The following is an 18,878-nucleotide window of genomic DNA, read 5'->3' as shown; positions in this document are numbered from 1 at the left end:
AGGAGCTAAGCTCCGACTTGCCTCCTCTTGGTAGCGCTATATATAGCCCAGACCGGCCGGCCCGACTCGTCCCAGATCCCAGCCGCCGGAGCCCGGTTGGACGAGGGCGCTGAGGTGAGTGGGCACCCATGGGGTGGCGGAGCGTAGCGCTGCCCCCCGCCCCAGGAGGGAGGAGGGAAGCAGGGGAAACCCCAGTTGTGTTTCTCGTTTTGAGGTTGCTCTCCCCTTAATTGCAGGCAAATGTGCAATACCAAGATGTCCTCCCTTACGGATGCTTCTTCTGTCACCGCTTCGGAGCAAGAGGCGCTGGTCAGTAGCTCTGTTGGACGAGCGAATTTTTCATGCTTTTTTTGGTAGTTTTTATCTGCTGATTAGGTGCGTTTTGCTCAACGAGCGATGGTTAGGGAGGAGTCACGAAATCCGGTGAAGGTGGTCTCTCTTTGATCTTGTAATTGTGAAGCAAGTTTTTCTCATTCGTAGGCGAGAGTTGAGGGTGGTGGTTGATGTCTAGACTGTTTCCTAGAGACCTTTAACTGTCGTTTTGCTCTCTTTTAATAAAAACGATCTTATGGGCCGTTTTGTGGTGGAAATTGTTAGTAGTTCATAACTGAAGAGTTGTAGAAGATCTCTGTAGTGCAAAATGTATACTGAAATCTTGTCATTACAACTGAAGGTTTTCGATTTTGGCGTTTTCATGTTCTCTGTTGGAATTTATAAGGAAATTCTAATAAGAGTGAGTCTTCGCTTGAGTTGATGGTTTTGCATATCCGGGCTTTCCATGATACGGTGACACTTCTGCTGTCCTGGCTTGCTACCTAAGGTTTCCTGAGCGTGGACACCTGAGATGGGAGTTAGAAACGTGTTCAGCTGGATTACTTCCTGTAGAAGGATAAAACCTAAAGGGGTAGACTGATAGCAGAACTTCAGAAAAGTGAAGTAACCTAGCAACAGACTGTTCCAAGTTGATTTTTTTTTCCCGTGTGTTTCCCTTTCTTCTTTTTTTTAAGTCATCATAATATGCTGCTACAGTCTGCTGTCCGATCTGTGTGCAGAAGAACTTCATATCTGCAGGACTCGGGGAGAGAGGGTGGGGAAGTAAAAGGACCTGAATCCGTGGGCGTAGTTGAGGATTCAGAGATATGAAACTGTGCTTTGCCTTCCTGTGCTGAGCTGTCATTAGTAGTTTAATTAAGGTTACAGTTTGCTTCCCTTCTGAAACTGTACTATATGCTGCATGCTTTAAGGAATTCAGCACTTAGGAAGGGGTGAATAGACGTTTGCTTCCCTTCTGAAACTGTACTATATGCCGCATGCTTTAAGGAATTCAACACTTAGGAAGGGGTGAATAGATGTCTAACGCTGTCCACAAGCTTGTTTATTGGTTTCATTATGTGTGATTCTTGCAACTAATATTTTGTTAATGCACTAAAACTTCACGTTAGTTCTAGAAGATAACTTGAAATGGAATGTTAGGAAAGTTCCCTTCCCTTATGCATTTATGCCTTGCTTCTTGGTATTCTCATTTTCTCTATAAGATGTTGTTTTTTCGAAATACGGTTTTCTTATTTTGAGGAGTATGTTAGGGTATATAAACAATAGACTGTTAGGCTGTTGTTAAAGTTACAGTACTAGAATCTACTGCACTGGGAACCATCAGTGGCTCCACAGGCATTTTCTTTGCAGTTGTGGCAGTCTCTGCAGCTTGTTCTCGTTTCCTGCACTGGAACTGGCACAGCTATTTGTGGAACAGTGCAGTGAATGGCATCAGGACACTGCTCTGGCCAGACAAAATAAAAGGGAGGCAAGAAACAATTTCCCCTCTGCTCCTCCTCCCGCCTCGAAATTATCGTAGACTGGCTGCAGATATAACTCTGTGGGCACAGTGGGTAAGCGGCTGTTGCGGAGGTAGGAGTGATTGAAATATGGTAGAAAGGACAGGGTGTACTTATCCCAGCTAAGAAGGTAAAGCAGCCCAGCTGGCAAAGGCAAAGCTGTAGCTCCAGAAACTGTCCCAGGAAGAGACTGGGGAAGCGGTGGACTAACGTTTTTCATTGTGACTTGCATTCTGAGCCGGACAGACAGTCACTAAGGTCCGTTTGCCTTTCTCACTCCCCTTTGGGAATCACTTTGATGACTAAAAGAGCGAAGCTGAGTTCCCCAGGACCCAGCTCTGTACTCGGAACTACCATATGAATCCTGTGGCTCAGATCGAGGAATCTGTATGTACCCATAAAAGGTCGGGGTTTGCGCTAAGGTCTGCAGTGTATGAGCAGTTTAGTATGATTTGATTCCTGTTATTTCGACTTTGCAAAGTAAAAAAAAACCAAACAAATTTGGATGTGGATAGATTTTAATGTAGTTGTTTGTATGTCAGATTAATACAGAAGGAGAAGGTCAACCTGTATAAATAGCTTTTCCTTTGGTGAATAGTTGGTGCATCCTGTTTTTCTTCTTCCTCACACAGGTTAAACCAAAGCCACTATTATTGAGGTTGTTAAAGTTAGCTGGTGCAGAAAAGGACACTTTTACTATGAAGGAGGTGAGAACTTTTAATCACTGAAGTGAATACAGATAATTGTTCTTTTGTTTTGGGTGAATGAGGGGCAGTGTAGTTCACAGCTTCTCTAGAAGACAGCAAGACAAGGTATTGTTTTTATTCTCCCACTGGCTTGTTAGGTGGTGTTTAGCAAGCTTCTCAAAATCTGAAAAAAGCATCTGGTAGTCAGTAGAATAGCAAAGTATTTGAGGAATGGTAGATGTAAATCAGAGCTCAAAGCAAGAAGAGCAAGTCTCAATGTATATAATGTGTTTTGTCTTGCACTTAAACTTGAGACAGCAAGTATTTAATGTCTTTATGTTATTTATTTTACAGGTAATATTCTATCTTGGACAATATATTATGTCTAAACAATTATATGATGAAAAACAGCAACATATTGTACACTGTGCAAATGATCTCCTGGGGGATTTATTTGGAGTAACAAGCTTTTCAGTAAAAGAACACAGGTAAAATGGGATTCTTTTCTGAGAGTCTGGTTGTGAAATAATGGAGGACATAACACATATGGCCTTTCTTAACTCTGCTTCTTCAAAGATGGTAAGCTCTCTTCTGTCGTTACGTGCAGCTAACTTGAAACATCTCTTTCTTTATTTCCATCTAAGGAGACTATATTCAATGATTTCCAGAAATCTGATAGCAATCAATCAACAAGGTAAGCTAGTTTGGGAGGCCCTTTGGTTCTGGGAAATAGTAGGAGAATTACTGCATCTTGCATGTAGTGATCAGATAACATTGATCTCTCCATAATTAGCTATTTGGCTTTACACACTAGTAGTGAATCTTTACACACAAGTAGTGAATCAAAGAAAACACTATTTCTTCTGGGGAATGAAAAAAACCCACAATATTTGGGTAATTTTGTTGGACTAGAACCAAAACAAGCACAATCAGAGCAGAATGCAAAGAGGACTAAAATGAAAAAAAATAGTTGTTTGCTTGTATTTCTTCCAGATAAAGCCCTTGACAACGTAAAAAGCTTTAATATGAAAAAACAGCTTCTTGAACTTGTGCCAGCAATGAAGTCAGGGCAAATGCTTTTTATTCGTTCCGGTAGTGCTCTGTTTTAATTTTCAAAGCTGAATATGGAGTACATTTAGAACAGCTATACAGGGTACTGTCTTAAAATGTCTGTATACTTGAAGAAGCAGCTTTGTGGTAACTTTGTGGATAACCACTCCATAGAGAATTGTTACATACAGTCATCTTTCCTGCAGTATAAAAATGCACAGTATAGCTGTAGTTTTGGGCTAATACAAGTGAACCAGCAGTTAAACAGTGGAAGCCGTTTCGTAAATGGGCTTCTAAATCCATGTTAAGACACCCTTTGTTTCTAATTCTTCCTAAAGGCAAGTGTTCATCTGCTGGAGCTGGGAGACATGCTCTCTTCATTATCCCTTATTGTTATGCCTGCAAAGTTAAATGACCTCTCAAATTCTATTCTTGAAAGATAATTTATTATTTCATGGTCTGTCTGGTAGTAAGCATATGTGATTACCAACAATTAATTGTTCTTCTGTTTAATGTCTTTTTAGTTCAGTGTTCCCATAAGGTGATAGCCAGGAAAATATACTTTGGAGAGGAAGAATTGTAAAATATTTCCTGCCTATGTTCTTTCATATCTGCAGAATCGCAGCTAATGCACAACCTTCAATTGAACACATTTGTAATAAAATTCTGAGCTGCATCACAGTTGGGATTTCTTCTTTTTCCCCACTTTCCCACTCAGTAATTTACAGGGAAAGTGCTGTACACATGTGAAAAGCAGAAGAACAGGGTTTTATTTTCCGTTCTTGGAAAATGTCTGGATTTTTAAGTTCAGTTTAGAATTTATGTTGTAAATGCTGTGTGCAGTTAACTTCTCTCACTTGCTTTTATTCTAAATTTTTTGAGCCTGAAACTGACTTTTTTAGCTATGCAGTATTACTGGTTTTTTGTTTGGTTTGGTTTCAGACTCTACACTTGCTGACACACCTGAGGATGCTGCCAGATTTCAGCTTGAAGAAGAAAATGTTAAGGTGATTTTTTTTTTTTTTTAATAAACTGTTCAGAGTTGTAAATTCTGTTTAGTTTTGTATGATAATGTCAACAGTTTAGACGCAATTAATTGATTCTAGCCTTTTAAGTCATGTTCATGCTCTGGCTTACTCAATATTTCTGTAAACCAGGAATCTATGCAAGAATTAGAAGAGAAGCAGACTTCATCAAATGTGACTTCCCGACCAGCAACATCTAGGAGGAGAACACACAGTGAATCTGGTATGTGCAGATCTATGGTGCAGAGCTTTCAGTACCATGGCCGCTTAGGGAAAAAGTACGTTCTGCTGCCTTACTTGACTTTGAAAGATGCTGACAAATACTATTCACGTTTCCCTGCTTATCTAAACCCAAATGTTCAGTCTGGAAAAAATACACAGTTCCTTGCATTGCTCCAGTGTCATGTTACAGTTTGGATCCCTAGAACTGTTTGTAAGATGATGGAATAACTTGTTCCACAGATCTGTTAAACTTGTGCACATTGGTAGGACTTAATCAGTTGTGTTATCTTCATGGTGAGAACACTTTTGTTTATAATAGACCAATGCAGTCAAATTCTTTTTGGTTTCCTCTGTAGGCAGCCACAACATTGTACTTTTTATTTGCTCTTTAAAACCAGTTTTCATTGGATTTCAGCTGGAAAATACTAAAGGCCTAGTAGTAACATGGGATGATTTTGGGATACATTTAGGTACCTGACCATTCCTTAAACACTTTTAATAAGCATCATATTTGTCTCCCCTTCACTGTAGTTATTCAGTGATCACTGGCAAATACGTTTTCAAAATGTGCAATGTACAAGCTGATCAGCGTAAATAACTGAACAGATTTCTCAGTGGAAGTGTTCTCTATAGTTCTGCCTAAATACTGCTCTGTGGAATTTCTTACATTAGTTTGTTCCATCGCTTCTGTGACCTCCTGACTCGGTGGTTGTAATTACCAGGCCAGTGATAACCACCTGTCCCTGCTCCTTTTTCTTCAGTCACTTGGGAACATTTTTCAGTTCCTCAGCGTTTGTGTATTATTTTTTGGTGTTCGTCGTGGGCTACTTCATGTTAGTCAGTTCAAAAACTGTGCTGCGTTGCTGAGCGGTTTGCACTAAATTAAAAGAACATTTTAATGTTGTAACAAAAACTGATGAAGGGATGGAAAGTCTCGGTTAAACATCATAACCTGTAATATTTAGGCATGACCCAGAGCACATAAGGTCCTGTGTTGTGCTTACTTATTGTAGGTTTGGTTATTAACTCATCTTTGCATCCATTTATTAGTTTGCTACAACCTTAAAGGTTCTTTTAATATAGTGTTTTTATATACACTTTTTTTCTAATTTATAGGAAATCTTCCTTTTAAACCACTATTCTTGTTAAATTGGGATGATAGCGGCTCCTTTGGAGCCGCTTGTATAGTGTATAGAAACCTTGTGGTGATACAATATCAGTACAGCATGGAGCCATGACCACTAAATGAGGACAACGATGGAGAGGAGCAACCCTTGGGCCTGGGGGCACCAAATTTGGTGGGGCTCTCAGGGCGGAAAAAGAAAAGAGAGGGGCTGAGCCAAGAAGCACCAAGGGAAAGTAAGAGAAGTCTCAAAGTATGTACAAGTGTTTTGTTCTCTTTTCTTTTGCAATGAAAGATTCAAGACTTGGAAGACTCGCGGATTGTCAGGGTGTTTTGCAAGGCAGCTGGGTGATAGAGGGTGGGTGCAGAAGGCACCTGTAGGGGGCAGCAGGCTCTTACTGAGGTCTGTTGAACCAGGTTGTCGAGCCTCTTGGGGAGTGTTCCCTGCGCTGCACTTCCATACTGACTTTGCAACGGCTTTAAAAATAAAATTATTTCTTGCCAAAAACACTGGAAGTCAGTGGAGCTGAATTTTGACTCCTCTACCTCAAAAATGCTGCCCCCTTACTCCTTATACTGATGTAGATGGTTGTTTCAAAACATGATATATTTAACAAGCATTGTCTTTTTGCCTTCGAACCAAGCATATTTAAGAAGCACAGCGTAAAGCAGTGCTTTCAGAGTTAAATTTTTGTGTTGTGTGCCTTGAAGATTTTCTTGCTAGCATATGGTGAAAGTCATAATGGTTTGTTACAAAAGTCCTGTTCAGTAAATACAATTACATACAGTGCAACTATTAACTGTTAAATTCTTTGAGGTGTCTGAAACTTGAACCTGACCTTACCTTGCTTGGCATGAGGCCCTTTGTATGCGTGTGACCTGGGAGCTAGTTTGGTCTGTCTCCCTGCAAATTCTGGAACAGACTCGGAAGCCCTCCTAAAGTGCCTTTCTGTCTGCTGACTCTAGAGGGAGCTAGGGCAACTAAGATCCTAACTGTATTTCTTAAAATTGGGAGGGATTTAACGTGTCCTATGGGAAGTCGAGTAAAAATGCTTCAAAATTTGCAATTATTTAATTTCTTGCACGTGGAGACTGCTATTTACAAGCTGTACCGATTGGAGAAGTGGGGAAAGCCAGCCCCCAAAATACTGGTTCAGGAGCATTTCTCACATTTCATGTTTCTCAGTGTTACTGTGTCGTATTTAAAAAAGTTTTTGGTATCTTTGCTTTTTTCCCCGTAAGCTAATACTGAATAAATTTATTTTCCGTAAATTCCTATATAAGTAGGTAATATTTTAAACTTCTCTTAAGAATATTCAAAACTGTACATTGTGTAGATGTTTTTGGAGTAATAAAAATTCTTGAATGTATCCAGAAGAAAATTCTTCAGATGATCTGCATAGTGACAGAAGAAAACGACACAAATCAGACAGCATTTCGTTGACGTTTGACGAAAGTCTCTCATGGTGTGTAGTCAGTGGTCTGTGCCGTGAAAGAAGCAATAGCAGTGATTCAACAGATTCTCTTTCCATTCCTGTAAGTCAAAATACGTATTTTTGTGGTACAAATTTTGCAGATACCACGAGTGCAAGTGGGCATCTTAAAACGTCATATTCGTAGTTAGAAGCGGCAATGCCTTCAGTGGTGTCTTGAGGAAAGAGAAGAGGCTGAAAGAGGAATTGGTGTGTGGGTGGAGTGGGGTCATTAATAGATGTGCTGTCAAACCTGAAGTCAATGTTTTAAAATACTAACTTGGAATATTCTTTTAAAATAAAATACGATATTGAAAAGATGGCATGATATTGAAAAGATGACAGATATATTTTGTGTTTTGAAATAAGTATTAGAATGCTGAGAGAAGAAAAGCATTTACAGATGTTCCATAATCCAGTGCAGCTGCATAACTGTGCATAGCAGTGCCCTGATGATAAGCTGTATTAATTTTCTAAGCATTTACTTACTGGTTTTTAATTTTTATTGTTGTTCTAAACAAAGACTGAAGCAAACTATCTGTGGTTAGGTGAAATCATGATGAGCTAAACTAACAGTATTTCTAGTCACAGACTGTATTCCAAATTGACAGAACTAATACTGTATCTTCAGTAATGCTGTTTTATAATTTTTCAGCCACTGTCCCAAATTAAGATTAACAAAATTTATGAGAATAGAGAATTTAATGTCACATGGACAAAAGACAGCATCTTCTTTCACCTGTTCTTTTACTTTTTAGGAGAGCTTTTGTGAAACAGTAGCTGCAGTCTTTGAGCTGGCTGTAGGTTGACTACAGCCCCTTATTACAGAGATAACAGAAGGCCTTCAGATCTAGCTTTATTTTTACCTGCTTATAATTAATTTGTCTCATAAAAGTCAAAAAAGCTGGTCTCATTTCTTCCATAGCTAGTTGTTCAATTTTATCTTACAAGCTTTCTTAACAGACATGGTTATGGTTGCGGACGGGTGAGGTTGAATGTGCACTTTGTCTTTTTTTCAGGATCTTGATGCCAGTTCATTAAGTGAAAACTCTGATTGGTTTGACCACAGTTCCGTTTCAGACCAGTTCAGCGTAGAGTTTGAAGTTGAGTCTATTTATTCAGAAGATTATAGCCATAATGAAGAAGGACAGGAGCTCACAGATGAAGATGATGAGGTAAATTTTTGTTTGTTTTGTTTTGTTTTTTTCTGACTGGGGTGGACGAGGAGGGGAAAGAAACATCCAGGAATACTTCATGCTGAGATTCCACCAAGAAGTAGCTCTTCAGATTTATTTCAGGACTGCATGTGCCATGTCACAAACTGCACCCAGTCGTTCATTAAATGAAATTACATACCTGTGCAGTTGAGTCACTGTTATACACCCACCAGGCAGTAACTGGAACAGTACTGAGGCTTTCCACATGAAACAGGCTCTGAAACAGACTCCTGACACGCTGGGGAAGTCCAACTCTTAAACTTCACTCGCTAGCTGTCAGAGTTCATGGCAGCATGTGCACTTTGTCTCTATTTCTGCATTTTTAATTATGGAAGTATGTGTTGAGCATTGACACCACTTGTGGTACTGAACGAAAACTTTACCAGTAACTCTTTGCAAAAGGATATTTCTGAATCTTTTGCCTCCATGAATATAAACATTTCCTAGAGATGCTGAAACACAATTCTAGAATTTTTCATTAGGATGCAAGAGGACAGTAGAATTGTGATTACCATAATTTTCAAGACACTAGATGTCTGAAATTTCAGGGGTGAAGTGGGATTTTTTTTTTTTTTTTTGCTAATTTTCTGCTACTTCGAAGAGGTGTATCAGCTCATGGCAAGATTAGATAACTACCAGAGGCAGAGTTTGGCAGGGATATAAATGACTGATACTGGAGAGGCTGAATGGAACTGACTGTACTGATGGACCACGGGGTTATAGTGCTGCCAAGCTGAGCTAAGACGGTGGTTTGGAGGAAGAAAGCATTGAGGTGTCCCCCTGCCTCCAGTGTTGAGAACTGCAGAATGGTTGAGGTTGGAAGGGACCTCTGGAGGTCATCTTGTTCACACACACCCCCGCCTTCCGCCCCAAGCTCAAGTAGAGCTGATTGCCCAGGGCCATGTCCAGGTGACTTGTGGGTCACCCTCACAGTAAAAAAAATCATCTCCTGACGTTCAGACAGAACCTCCTGTGTTTTAATTTGTGCCATCTTGTCCTGTCACTGGACATCACTGAAGACACCACCTTCTTTACACTTTATTTATACATTTTATTTACACTTTATTTATACACATTGGTAAGACCCACCCTGAGCCTTCTCCAGGCTGAATGGTCCCACCTCTCAGCCGTTCCTCATGTGAGAGCTCCTCCAATCCTGTGATCATCTCAGTGGCCCTTCACTGGACTCTTTCCAGTAGCTCCATATCTCTCCTGCACTGGGGAACCCAGGGCTGGACAGAATGTTCCGGCCACTGAGCCAGAGGGGAGGGATCACTGTTCTGCTAGAAGGTGGGACCTCTTATCTGTTTAGTCTACAATTTTCTTCAAGCTGTGTGTTAAAAGTATGAACAGAATTCTTTTGCCTCAAAGCAGTCACCAGATTCTCCAGAGTGTTATCTGTTTAGTCTACAATTTTCTTCAAGCTATGTGTTAAAAATATGAACAGAATTCTTTTCCTTCAAAGCAGTCACCAGATTTTCCAGAGTTGCTTGCTGATACAAATGAATGTCTATGTGCTACTTACAATATTGATTAAAAGTCTCGTCAGAAAATCTGTCAGATTTTTAATTAAATGCAAAAAAACCCAGTTACCTCAATAATTGTTCTTGTTATTTAAACTAGGTATATCAGCTGACTATTTATCAGGATGAAGATAGTGATGCCGATTCATTTGATGAAGATCCAGAGATTTCTCTAGCTGTGAGTAAAAACTTGCCTGACAAAGCATCATAACTTGGGTGAACTGACAGAGTAGATCAAGAGGTGTAGATGAATTCTCTTGGTACCATTGAGGTTTTTTTAAGAAGCAGATCAGTTTTTTCTAGTATTCTTGATGATTTGAACTCTCATACTAATAAAAAAAAAAAGCTTCCTAATCCATTTAAAAAAAAACAACAAACCCACACAGAGTTATGGTTTTGCTGACTTAATGGAAGGAAATTATTTGGGGTCTAAATCTGGCTTTTTGCACAAAATGCAAAAAACCCCAAAATTAATAGCGTCACGTGTATTTAAAAATCTCTTCCTATAAATCGTAATATCTGATTTAATTGTCCAACCTAAATGAAGGAATCTGTAGCATACAGATGTGAAGGCAAAGCTGTTTTCAGAACAGTACTGTAAACTAAAAAGATTTTAGGCTTTTTCTAAGTTCAGTGAGACCAGTGTTGAAGTATGAGAAGAAATCCAGGGGTTTGACGCAGAGTACATAGACATGTGAAAAAAGCACATGCTGGAATTAAATGCGGTGTAGCTTTATATTTGCTTTTCGTAGTTGAACCTTGAATAAAGCTCTTGTCCAAAACTGAGGTGTTCTGTGGGGCTGGGGGACTTTACTGTGTGTGTAGAGCACAGGGCTGGCCACCAGCTAAAACCATAGCTGTTTATGTGGGAAAATAAGTCTGCATTATTTTTTAGGAATTAAATGGGCCTTTTAAGCTTTTGATAGTGTAGATGTTATTCTGGACTCAAGCAAAACGTGCGTCGAGTCTTCTAAATTAGTTCTGGGTTTTGTTTCTGTTCCTCCTATGGCACACGATATTTCTAAGAAGAGTCTTCTTAAAAATGAAGTGTATTTTTAATGAGATCGTGGCTTATTTTCAGCATAGGGTATGAAGTGACCCCTGAGACAGTGAGGCAGGTGTGGTTTTTTTTTTTTCCTTAAATGAAGTTTTCTACTCTAATACTGCTGTGTTAGAGTGCCCTCACCCGGCCATTTTGCACACCAACAGCTTCGCATCCCCCAAGTTAAATGTCCTTTCAGTCTTGAATCAAAGAGTCATTAAGGTTGGAAAACACCTCCAAGATCTCAAGCCCAACTGTCAGCCCAGCACCACCACGGCCACTAAACCATGTCCTGAAGTGCCACGTCTGCACTTTTTTTAAACACCTCCAGGGATAGTGACTTGTTGAAAATAGTGAGTGTGGTGACCATTTTATCAGAAGTTTTTCATGAGGTTTTCTGAAGACTTTTGTGGTCTGCTCTCTTCAGTTTTGCATAAGAAATAGAACAATAATGATTAATTATCTTTATTTCACAAATTGCTGTGAAAAGAAAGAAAATCAGTATTTTTAAAATTAAGACTTCTAATCTAGAGCTGTAAAATGGGGCTGAGCACTAAATGGAGTTTTTAAATTATAAACAGTTTGGTAGCCCGGGATAACTACTATTTAGGCAGTAATAAATTGTTTATAATCTCTGAATACTTCGGTTGTGAGCATTCCAAGTAGCTTAAACTGTTCCAACCTTTAATTCATTAAAGGATTATTGGAAGTGTCCCAAATGTAGTGAAATGAATCCTCCGCTTCCGCGACATTGCCACCGATGCTGGGCCCTTCGTGAGGACTGGCTTCCAGATGAAAAGGGTGATAAATTGCAAAAGGCCAAATTAGAAAGTTCTGTCCCTCTAGAGGCTGAAGAAGGTTTTGATGTTCCTGACTGCAAGAAAGTGAAAACGACTGAAGATAAAGAACCAGCTGCGGAGGAGAGTGAGGACAAAGCGGTACAAATTTCCGAATCCCAGGAAAGTGAAGATTATTCCCAGCCATCAACATCAAGCAGCATGTTCTGTAGCAGTCAAGAGGACTACAGGGAGCCTGAGAAGAGGGAAATGCAGGACAAAGAGGAAAGCCCGGAATCCAGCCTACCTGTTATCAGCATAGAGCCCTGTGTCATATGTCAGAGCAGGCCTAAAAACGGCTGCATAGTACATGGCAAAACGGGACACCTCATGTCGTGTTTTACGTGTGCAAGAAAGCTTAAAAAGAGGAACAAGCCCTGTCCGGTGTGCAGACAGCCCATACAAATGATTGTACTAACTTATTTTAGTTAGATGGATATTGACTGAAAAGCGGCTAAAAGAGCTTCATAAACTGGTTAAGAGAGTAAGAAACTATTTTTGTATGCTTATTGGAAAATTTAATATTTTGGGGATCTTTAATATGGTGGGGAAAGTAAGTGCTAAAATAAATGCACTGGAGTTGTTAAGAGGTTAGCCCTAATATTCATAAATCCACTTGAAGATTTAAAATCCCTCTCAATAGAAATTACGAATTCCTGTTAACTGCCCATCTCTCCAGGTGTTTTATGTTCTATAGAAGTTAGTGACATTTGTTTTACTGGATTAAATACACCCATTATAAGCCCAAATTCAACAACTATCAGAGGAGAGACATGTTGAAGAGTTTGTTGAGTTCCTCCTCTTAAGAGCATGGAAGATTCTTCAGATTCCAGTATCTGTTGCCTGGTGAAGATACAGGCTCAATTAGAACCGGCTGAATAAGTCAATAAAATAAATAAATTGAATCTTGTCTCCCTCATTCCCAAACCTTCAGTTCCTCCAAGTAACCAAATTACAGGCGAGATCTTACCAGGAAGTGGGGGGAGATACAACAGAAAATAATTTAAGCTTTTGGAAATAGAAAAGGGTGTTGTGTCTTTTACCTGCATAGCATGCGCTGTAAACTTCAGGGCTGTGCGTGTCCCAAGAAGTCATTGATCCAAGTTCAGTCTTGCAGTCGTCTCTTCAGCATCCTGAGAAATTGACTTTTAAAATGCTTTGTGGAGTTGGAGGTCTGTACTATCTTACTATTTTAGCAGCGTGAGAAAAGACTTGAACACGCAAGGTAAATGAAGGAGATACTACATAATGTCAAGTCAGGCAATATTAAGGGACTATCTGTTCTTTTTCTGCACTTCTTTTTGGTTCAGTATAGCACGTGGCTTGATCACTCCATTGGCTTGATTAAAAATAGAAAAAAAACAGTTCACCTTTATCTGCAGAAACAAGTAAGTGTTTTAGTTCTAGTTCACACAGACATTCTTGAAATTCAACAGTCTTTCCAGCTCAGATTGTATTCTTATATGTGTCACAAGAATTGTGAAATTCCATTGCAAGGTGTTTGGCCAACTCAAAATTGGTCTCATTGGACCTGTCCTTTACTGCATTTAGCTCATCTCCGCACTGTACTTTGACAAAAACTTTTGTCAATCTTACCAGTTCCTTTTTTAAGGAGTCTACTAACTTGCTCAGTTCAGTGGTGTGTTCAGAGTGGGTAGTGTGAGCATGTTTTTGTAAGCTCTGGTGTCTTCAGGATATAGTTACGTTTCTCATCTGAGCTGTTTTTCAGATGGAAAATCTCTGTCCCAATGAGTTGTATTTACTCCTTTGGAAAACTAGATTGCAAGAGTAATCATATGGGTTTAGCACCTTTTAATTTTACAGGTGGTTGCTGATCATCTGCCCAATAGAGAACAGCAAAGAAGTAGTCAGGGGAGCGCCGGGAGTAGAGCTTAATGTAGCCTCCCCGCAGGAACCGTGCTGCGTTACCAGCCTGCAGGCCAAGCTGAAACGGCTTCTGTAACGCCACTGGTAGGGAACTGTTGCTGCCCGTGTGCTGGCACCACGACTTTGACAGCTATAATTAATTTTCATGTCAGAGCTGAAATATTTCCTCTAGGATAAAGTGTCGGTAATCCAGGGCTACAACGGCCTGCAAGACAAGGAAGTACCCAGGGAAAGAATGTAAAGCGGTGCAGGAGAGACTCGGTAACCCCGAGGTTGTTACGTGCCTGCTAAGAAATGCCTTCGTAAGTAGAGACTGAATTACTGAAGTGCTTTGTCCATATGCTCCAGCTAATTTTTGAAAAACACTACTAAAATTACTTAAATCTCTGAAGTTTTACCGTAATTCATTTTAAGTAAACAAAATGTAAACCCCAGTTGCATGTATTTCTTCAAATTCTTACTTGTCAATTTCTTGCCCCTTGCAATTTGTAAAGTGACAGCAAGTAACTGAGAAGTTTTGATCAGCAGAAACCTTCCATGGGCTTCATGGAATTTTATAATCCTTAAGCCCTAGAAAGACAAGTCCTTTGGGCAGATACCTAGATTTTTCAAGTAGGGATGCCTGCCTTAATTCACGCTTCTTTCTGTTTATGTTTCTTGATTTTTGAATCGCTAAAACTTCAGTGCAGTGAAGCTCTCAGAGCCGTTGCACCTGCAGGTCGGAACCAAGCGGTGGTCCTGTTGCGCTCTAAAATCTGCAGTGAGAATGAGCTCTGGGGGTGCAATTCAGGAGAGGCAGTGGCAGCATCGGGACTGCATTTAAAAACCTTTGTTACTTTGTCTCCCCTGTTTTAGATGTTTTTTTCAGTGGGATGCCTCCTCTACAGGCACTGTGCTGGCAGGCTGTGTAACTGCAGTTGTGAGGGAGCAGCTGTGCTTACCCAGTTCCTGCTGGGACAAATTGTCCCATCCGACTCTTGGCAAGCTCTTCCAATCAACCCCCTGAAGTGAGCTCCATTATTTTAAAAACCAAAATATTTCAGCTCTCAAAAAGGCACGTACAGTTAGATGATCCTTGCTGTTCGCAGTTGTTCAAGCTTGGGGATTTTTCTTCAAAACCAAATACATTTCCCAGTAACACTTTCAGCAAAAAATGAACTGAGAGCATACAGCATAATGAATTATCCCTTTTATGACTGAAAATGGTACTTCCCTGGCATTGTCTTCTGTTGTGGAGCGTAGCCCTGGAAATACCCACCACTCTATACAATGTTGAGGATAATTTTGGTTTCTGCATCCGTGGCCAAACTACTGTGTCAGAGTCAGTCTGTGTTTTGAATTACTTTTTCTGGCTTAATTTTGTTCTTAATAACTTCTAGTAAAAATTTAGGATTTTGTTTGGTTTATTTTTCCCCCCAAAGCATGTCTTACGGGTAAGGGTATGGTGAGCATTGGTGTCTATTCCAGTTCCTGCAGGTGATGCTAGCAGATAAGTGGGTGTCTGGGGTTTGGCGGGGGGTCAGGTGCTTCTGGGGCCCCAGGCCCAGGCAGCTCCTCACTCCCAAAGGCTGGGATCTCTGGGGTCATCCACGCTCCGTACATGGGGTGTGCGTGGTGACCAGCCTGGCGTTCGTCCCCCTGTTCTTGCTGGCCTGTAAACGTTCCTGGCCTTGGGTAGCTGCACAAAAATCAGCAAAATTTTAGTACAGAAGTGATGGTTGTTCTTACTTGGTGAGGTCTTTGAGATCCTTATTTAATATCGTACACATTTTAATCTTTAATTTATTGCAGTTTGTAAATATTCTTGTGCTTACAGTTAGTGTTTTGAGCTTTAATTTATTGAATAAGTCTATGGGTACTTGTGTAGATACATGACTATGCATAGATAGTAAATCACAGTCACAAGAAAAATATTTAAGAAAAATAATTAAGAAATTCAGCATTAAAATAAAGATAAATATTAATATTATATTGAGATGAAGAGGGGCATAGGAAGAGTTATGGGTTTTTTTTTCTTTTTTCCTTCCCTTAAAACAACTTCTATGTTAAACCTGAACAACATTTGTTAAATAGAGATGGAGGCTGGTGCAACATTAGTAGTGTAAAAATATTTTGAGGGCGTTTGTTTTACTTTGAAACGCTTTTGTGTCTGAGTACAGCCAAGAAGCTGACTGACAGCTTCGAAGTGCTGGTAACATCAGAGGTGAAGGAGGTGGTGCAGAGTTTCAAAGTCAATTTGCAGCGGGTTGTAATTGCTTTTGCCTTTGAACGCGGGACCAAGACCCTTGCAGGCTGAATGTTGCAGTACACAATTTTCAATAGTTGTCCAATTTGTTCCTTTGTGCGCTTTGGGTAGATGGTAGTTACTCTTTTTTCATAAGTACAATAAACCTGTTTTTTGATTAAATACAACTTTTTTCACTGTAGCTATTTATTAGCATTGAAAATCAACTCCTGAGTTGAGGTGCCAAGTGAAGTACTTGAGGCAGATGGCAAAATCACTTTGTTCTGATGTTTCTCAAAAAGACTGGAAGCATTGATTATTAAAACATCTGAGAACCTCTAATACTGATTCTTCACCTAAGATTTATTAGTTACGGAGTCTGCTGTGTTTGTCCTTTAAAACACTTGCAGAGCTGACACAGAAGCGGTCCTGTTGCTGATTGTATTGAACATTCACACTGCAGGGACGCATTTTGCTGAGCAGCCCTTGAATGTTGTTATAGAAGAAGCACACGCTGTGCTGTGTGGGGCTCTGGCTGCTGTTCAGTTGGCATGTTGGTTCAGAAGGGCGTAAAAGTGCTCCGAAATTTTAATGGATGAAAGGCGCGACATTTGTTTTGATGGCGTGGTACAATTTTTATCACTGAGTTCTGTTTGCTGTAAATTTGTTGTGTCACTGTCCGTGAAATGTCTGTCTGCGTGGGTATGAAGCCACAGGCAAGGTTTTTTGGGCAGATTTTTCCCCTTAAAGACTAATAGGAAGGAAAAACTATTCCTCATTCTTAAAGAAAGCGTCAACAAGAATAATTGTTCGAGCAAATTACATTCTTACAGAAGACAGAAAATTATTAGAAGCATAATGAAACTAAATAAACTGAACAGGATTAATAAAGGGGTGAAGAATTTTTCTTCCCCATCTTAATCTAAAGGTGCTGTTGTGTTGGGGCGGAACTTAAGAAGTAAGAGTTTATGATTTTAAAGCAGTTGATCTACTTGGCCTGTGAACTTGCCACGAGCCTGGAGGGGCAGCAGCTCTCCCAGGAGATGAAACATGATGTGCGATGCTTGGCCTAAAAGGGCCCGTGTGCTGTTGTGGCCCTTCCCTGTGGGAAAGGGTCTCAGACACACACAGCAGGGGGACCAGCAGCCGGGCAGCCCTCAGGCCTCGGCCAAGATTTCCAGCCGAGATTTCCAGCCGTGGGTGCTTATCATTGCGCCAGCAGGCGGGTGTGGGCCTGGAGTGGCCGCAGGGTAGCCCCTGCGCTTCACAGAGCACATCATGTAGCATGTTTGTAACCTCAACACACGGCCTCCGCTACATTGCCAAGTGTCTTGTCCTGCTCCCACCAGCCAGCGCTTTGCTGGAGCATCAGCTCTCCTGGCTGGCAAGGGCGTGTCTGTTCCAGGGGATCACCTGCCTGACCAGCTGGCTGAAATTAATCCAGACCCCAGTCAAAGTTGTGTTTTGAGTTACGTGTTGTTTAAAGATTGCACAAACAATGTAAAGAAAAAAAAACCACAAAAACCCCCCCAAAACAAAAAACCACCCACCCCGAAACCTGGGCTTAAGGTATCTTTTAGTAATGGACTGCACTTAGTGAACATGAATATGCTTTAACTATCTTGTGCTTTTTTTAATCTAGTACAGATGCACTGATCTCTTTGTAGCATGTGTGTATGTATGTATGTATGTGTATATATATATATATATATACAGTACATGTAAAATTTGTTGGTACTAGTTACAAAGATGTTGTCTCCTGTTTTGAGTAGATGTTGCTTTAACAGCCTGGTTTTGAAGGACAGTTCTTGGTTTTGAGTTAAATTCATGGCCGTCGAGGTGATGATTACATAATACCTAAAACACCAAATAGTTTTTTCCAAAAGCAGAGTGTTACCTTGTGTGATTATCCATAGCTGGAATGACTGTGAAACAGCCTGGTTTGTAGTGAATTTAAATACCTATGCAATTCTGCCACGACTCCTAGATGAAGATGTTCTCAAGAACTTGTCACGGTGCGTACCTTCTAGATACCCAGTGCACGTACCGCCACAGTCAGTAACCATTAAAATACAAATATCCACTCCAATCACACAGAGTGTAGATCCATTTACAAGAAGAATTATTGTGTGTATTGCATTTGTCTTTTGGTTTTCAGTTTTTCCTTTTCTGAGGAATCTAAATACAATGTTGCATTTAAAAGCTTTAAATAAAGAATTGTTTATATGCTCTTTGGTGCTTTTTTTCCCCCTCGTGTCAACAACTTGGCTGTCACTTGATTTTCATTAAAACTTCATTTCTGCCCTTGCTCAGCTGCTGGGCCACTGATTTCTCAGATTTCAGGCGTATGGAGGATTTTCATCTCAAGGGGTCTCTAGTTCTTCCTGCCCACTGACAGAATTGAAACCAAGTATCCAGTGGTGGGATTAGCAGATAATTATTTAATCTTCTAGCCTGGTAAACAAACGCACAGCAATTAAAGAGGGGGAGAAAAGGTAGAAAATTCTAAATGGATATGATGAAAACATGCAAAAAAAAGAGTGTCTTACACAGCCATCATTCCAAATCAGCAGTGTTAGTTCAATTTCTAAAGTGTATTTATTTACAGCCTCATTGCCTGCACAGAACCCAGCCAGCTGGCAGAGGAGTGACCCCATAGCCCAGCTGGTGAGGCTTGGTGTGACAGGCAGGAGAAAGGCCATGTGTTTTAAAAGGCATCAAAAGATTAACCGCATTCCT

General features: G+C 40.3%; 1 protein-coding gene across 2 annotated transcripts; it reads left to right on the top strand.

Annotated features, from left to right (window-relative positions):
• Positions 1-237: 237 nt before the first annotated feature.
• MDM2 (MDM2 proto-oncogene, E3 ubiquitin protein ligase) lies at positions 238-12,607 on the top strand. 2 transcript variants are annotated; one of them, XM_009870388.1, is made up of 10 exons: positions 238-309; positions 2,465-2,539; positions 2,873-3,006; positions 3,163-3,212; positions 4,511-4,575; positions 4,726-4,816; positions 7,314-7,474; positions 8,430-8,585; positions 10,251-10,328; positions 11,891-12,607. In XM_009870388.1, exons 1-10 carry the CDS (start codon positions 241-243, stop codon positions 12,458-12,460), a joined length of 1,449 nt encoding a protein of 482 aa, XP_009868690.1. In that variant the 5' UTR covers positions 238-240; the 3' UTR covers positions 12,461-12,607. The 2 variants fall into 2 exon arrangements, with proteins under 2 accessions (XP_009868690.1, XP_009868691.1); XM_009870389.1 differs by having other exon boundaries at positions 241-309; positions 7,317-7,474.
• The last annotated feature ends 6,271 nt before the right edge of the window (positions 12,608-18,878 follow it).

This window comes from Apaloderma vittatum, unplaced genomic scaffold (genome assembly GCF_000703405.1).
Source record: "Apaloderma vittatum isolate BGI_N311 unplaced genomic scaffold, ASM70340v1 scaffold10455, whole genome shotgun sequence".
NCBI classification, from domain to species: Eukaryota; Metazoa; Chordata; class Aves; order Trogoniformes; family Trogonidae; genus Apaloderma; species Apaloderma vittatum.
Note: the sequence above shows the minus strand (reverse complement) of the source record. Positions and strands in the feature narration are given on the sequence as shown.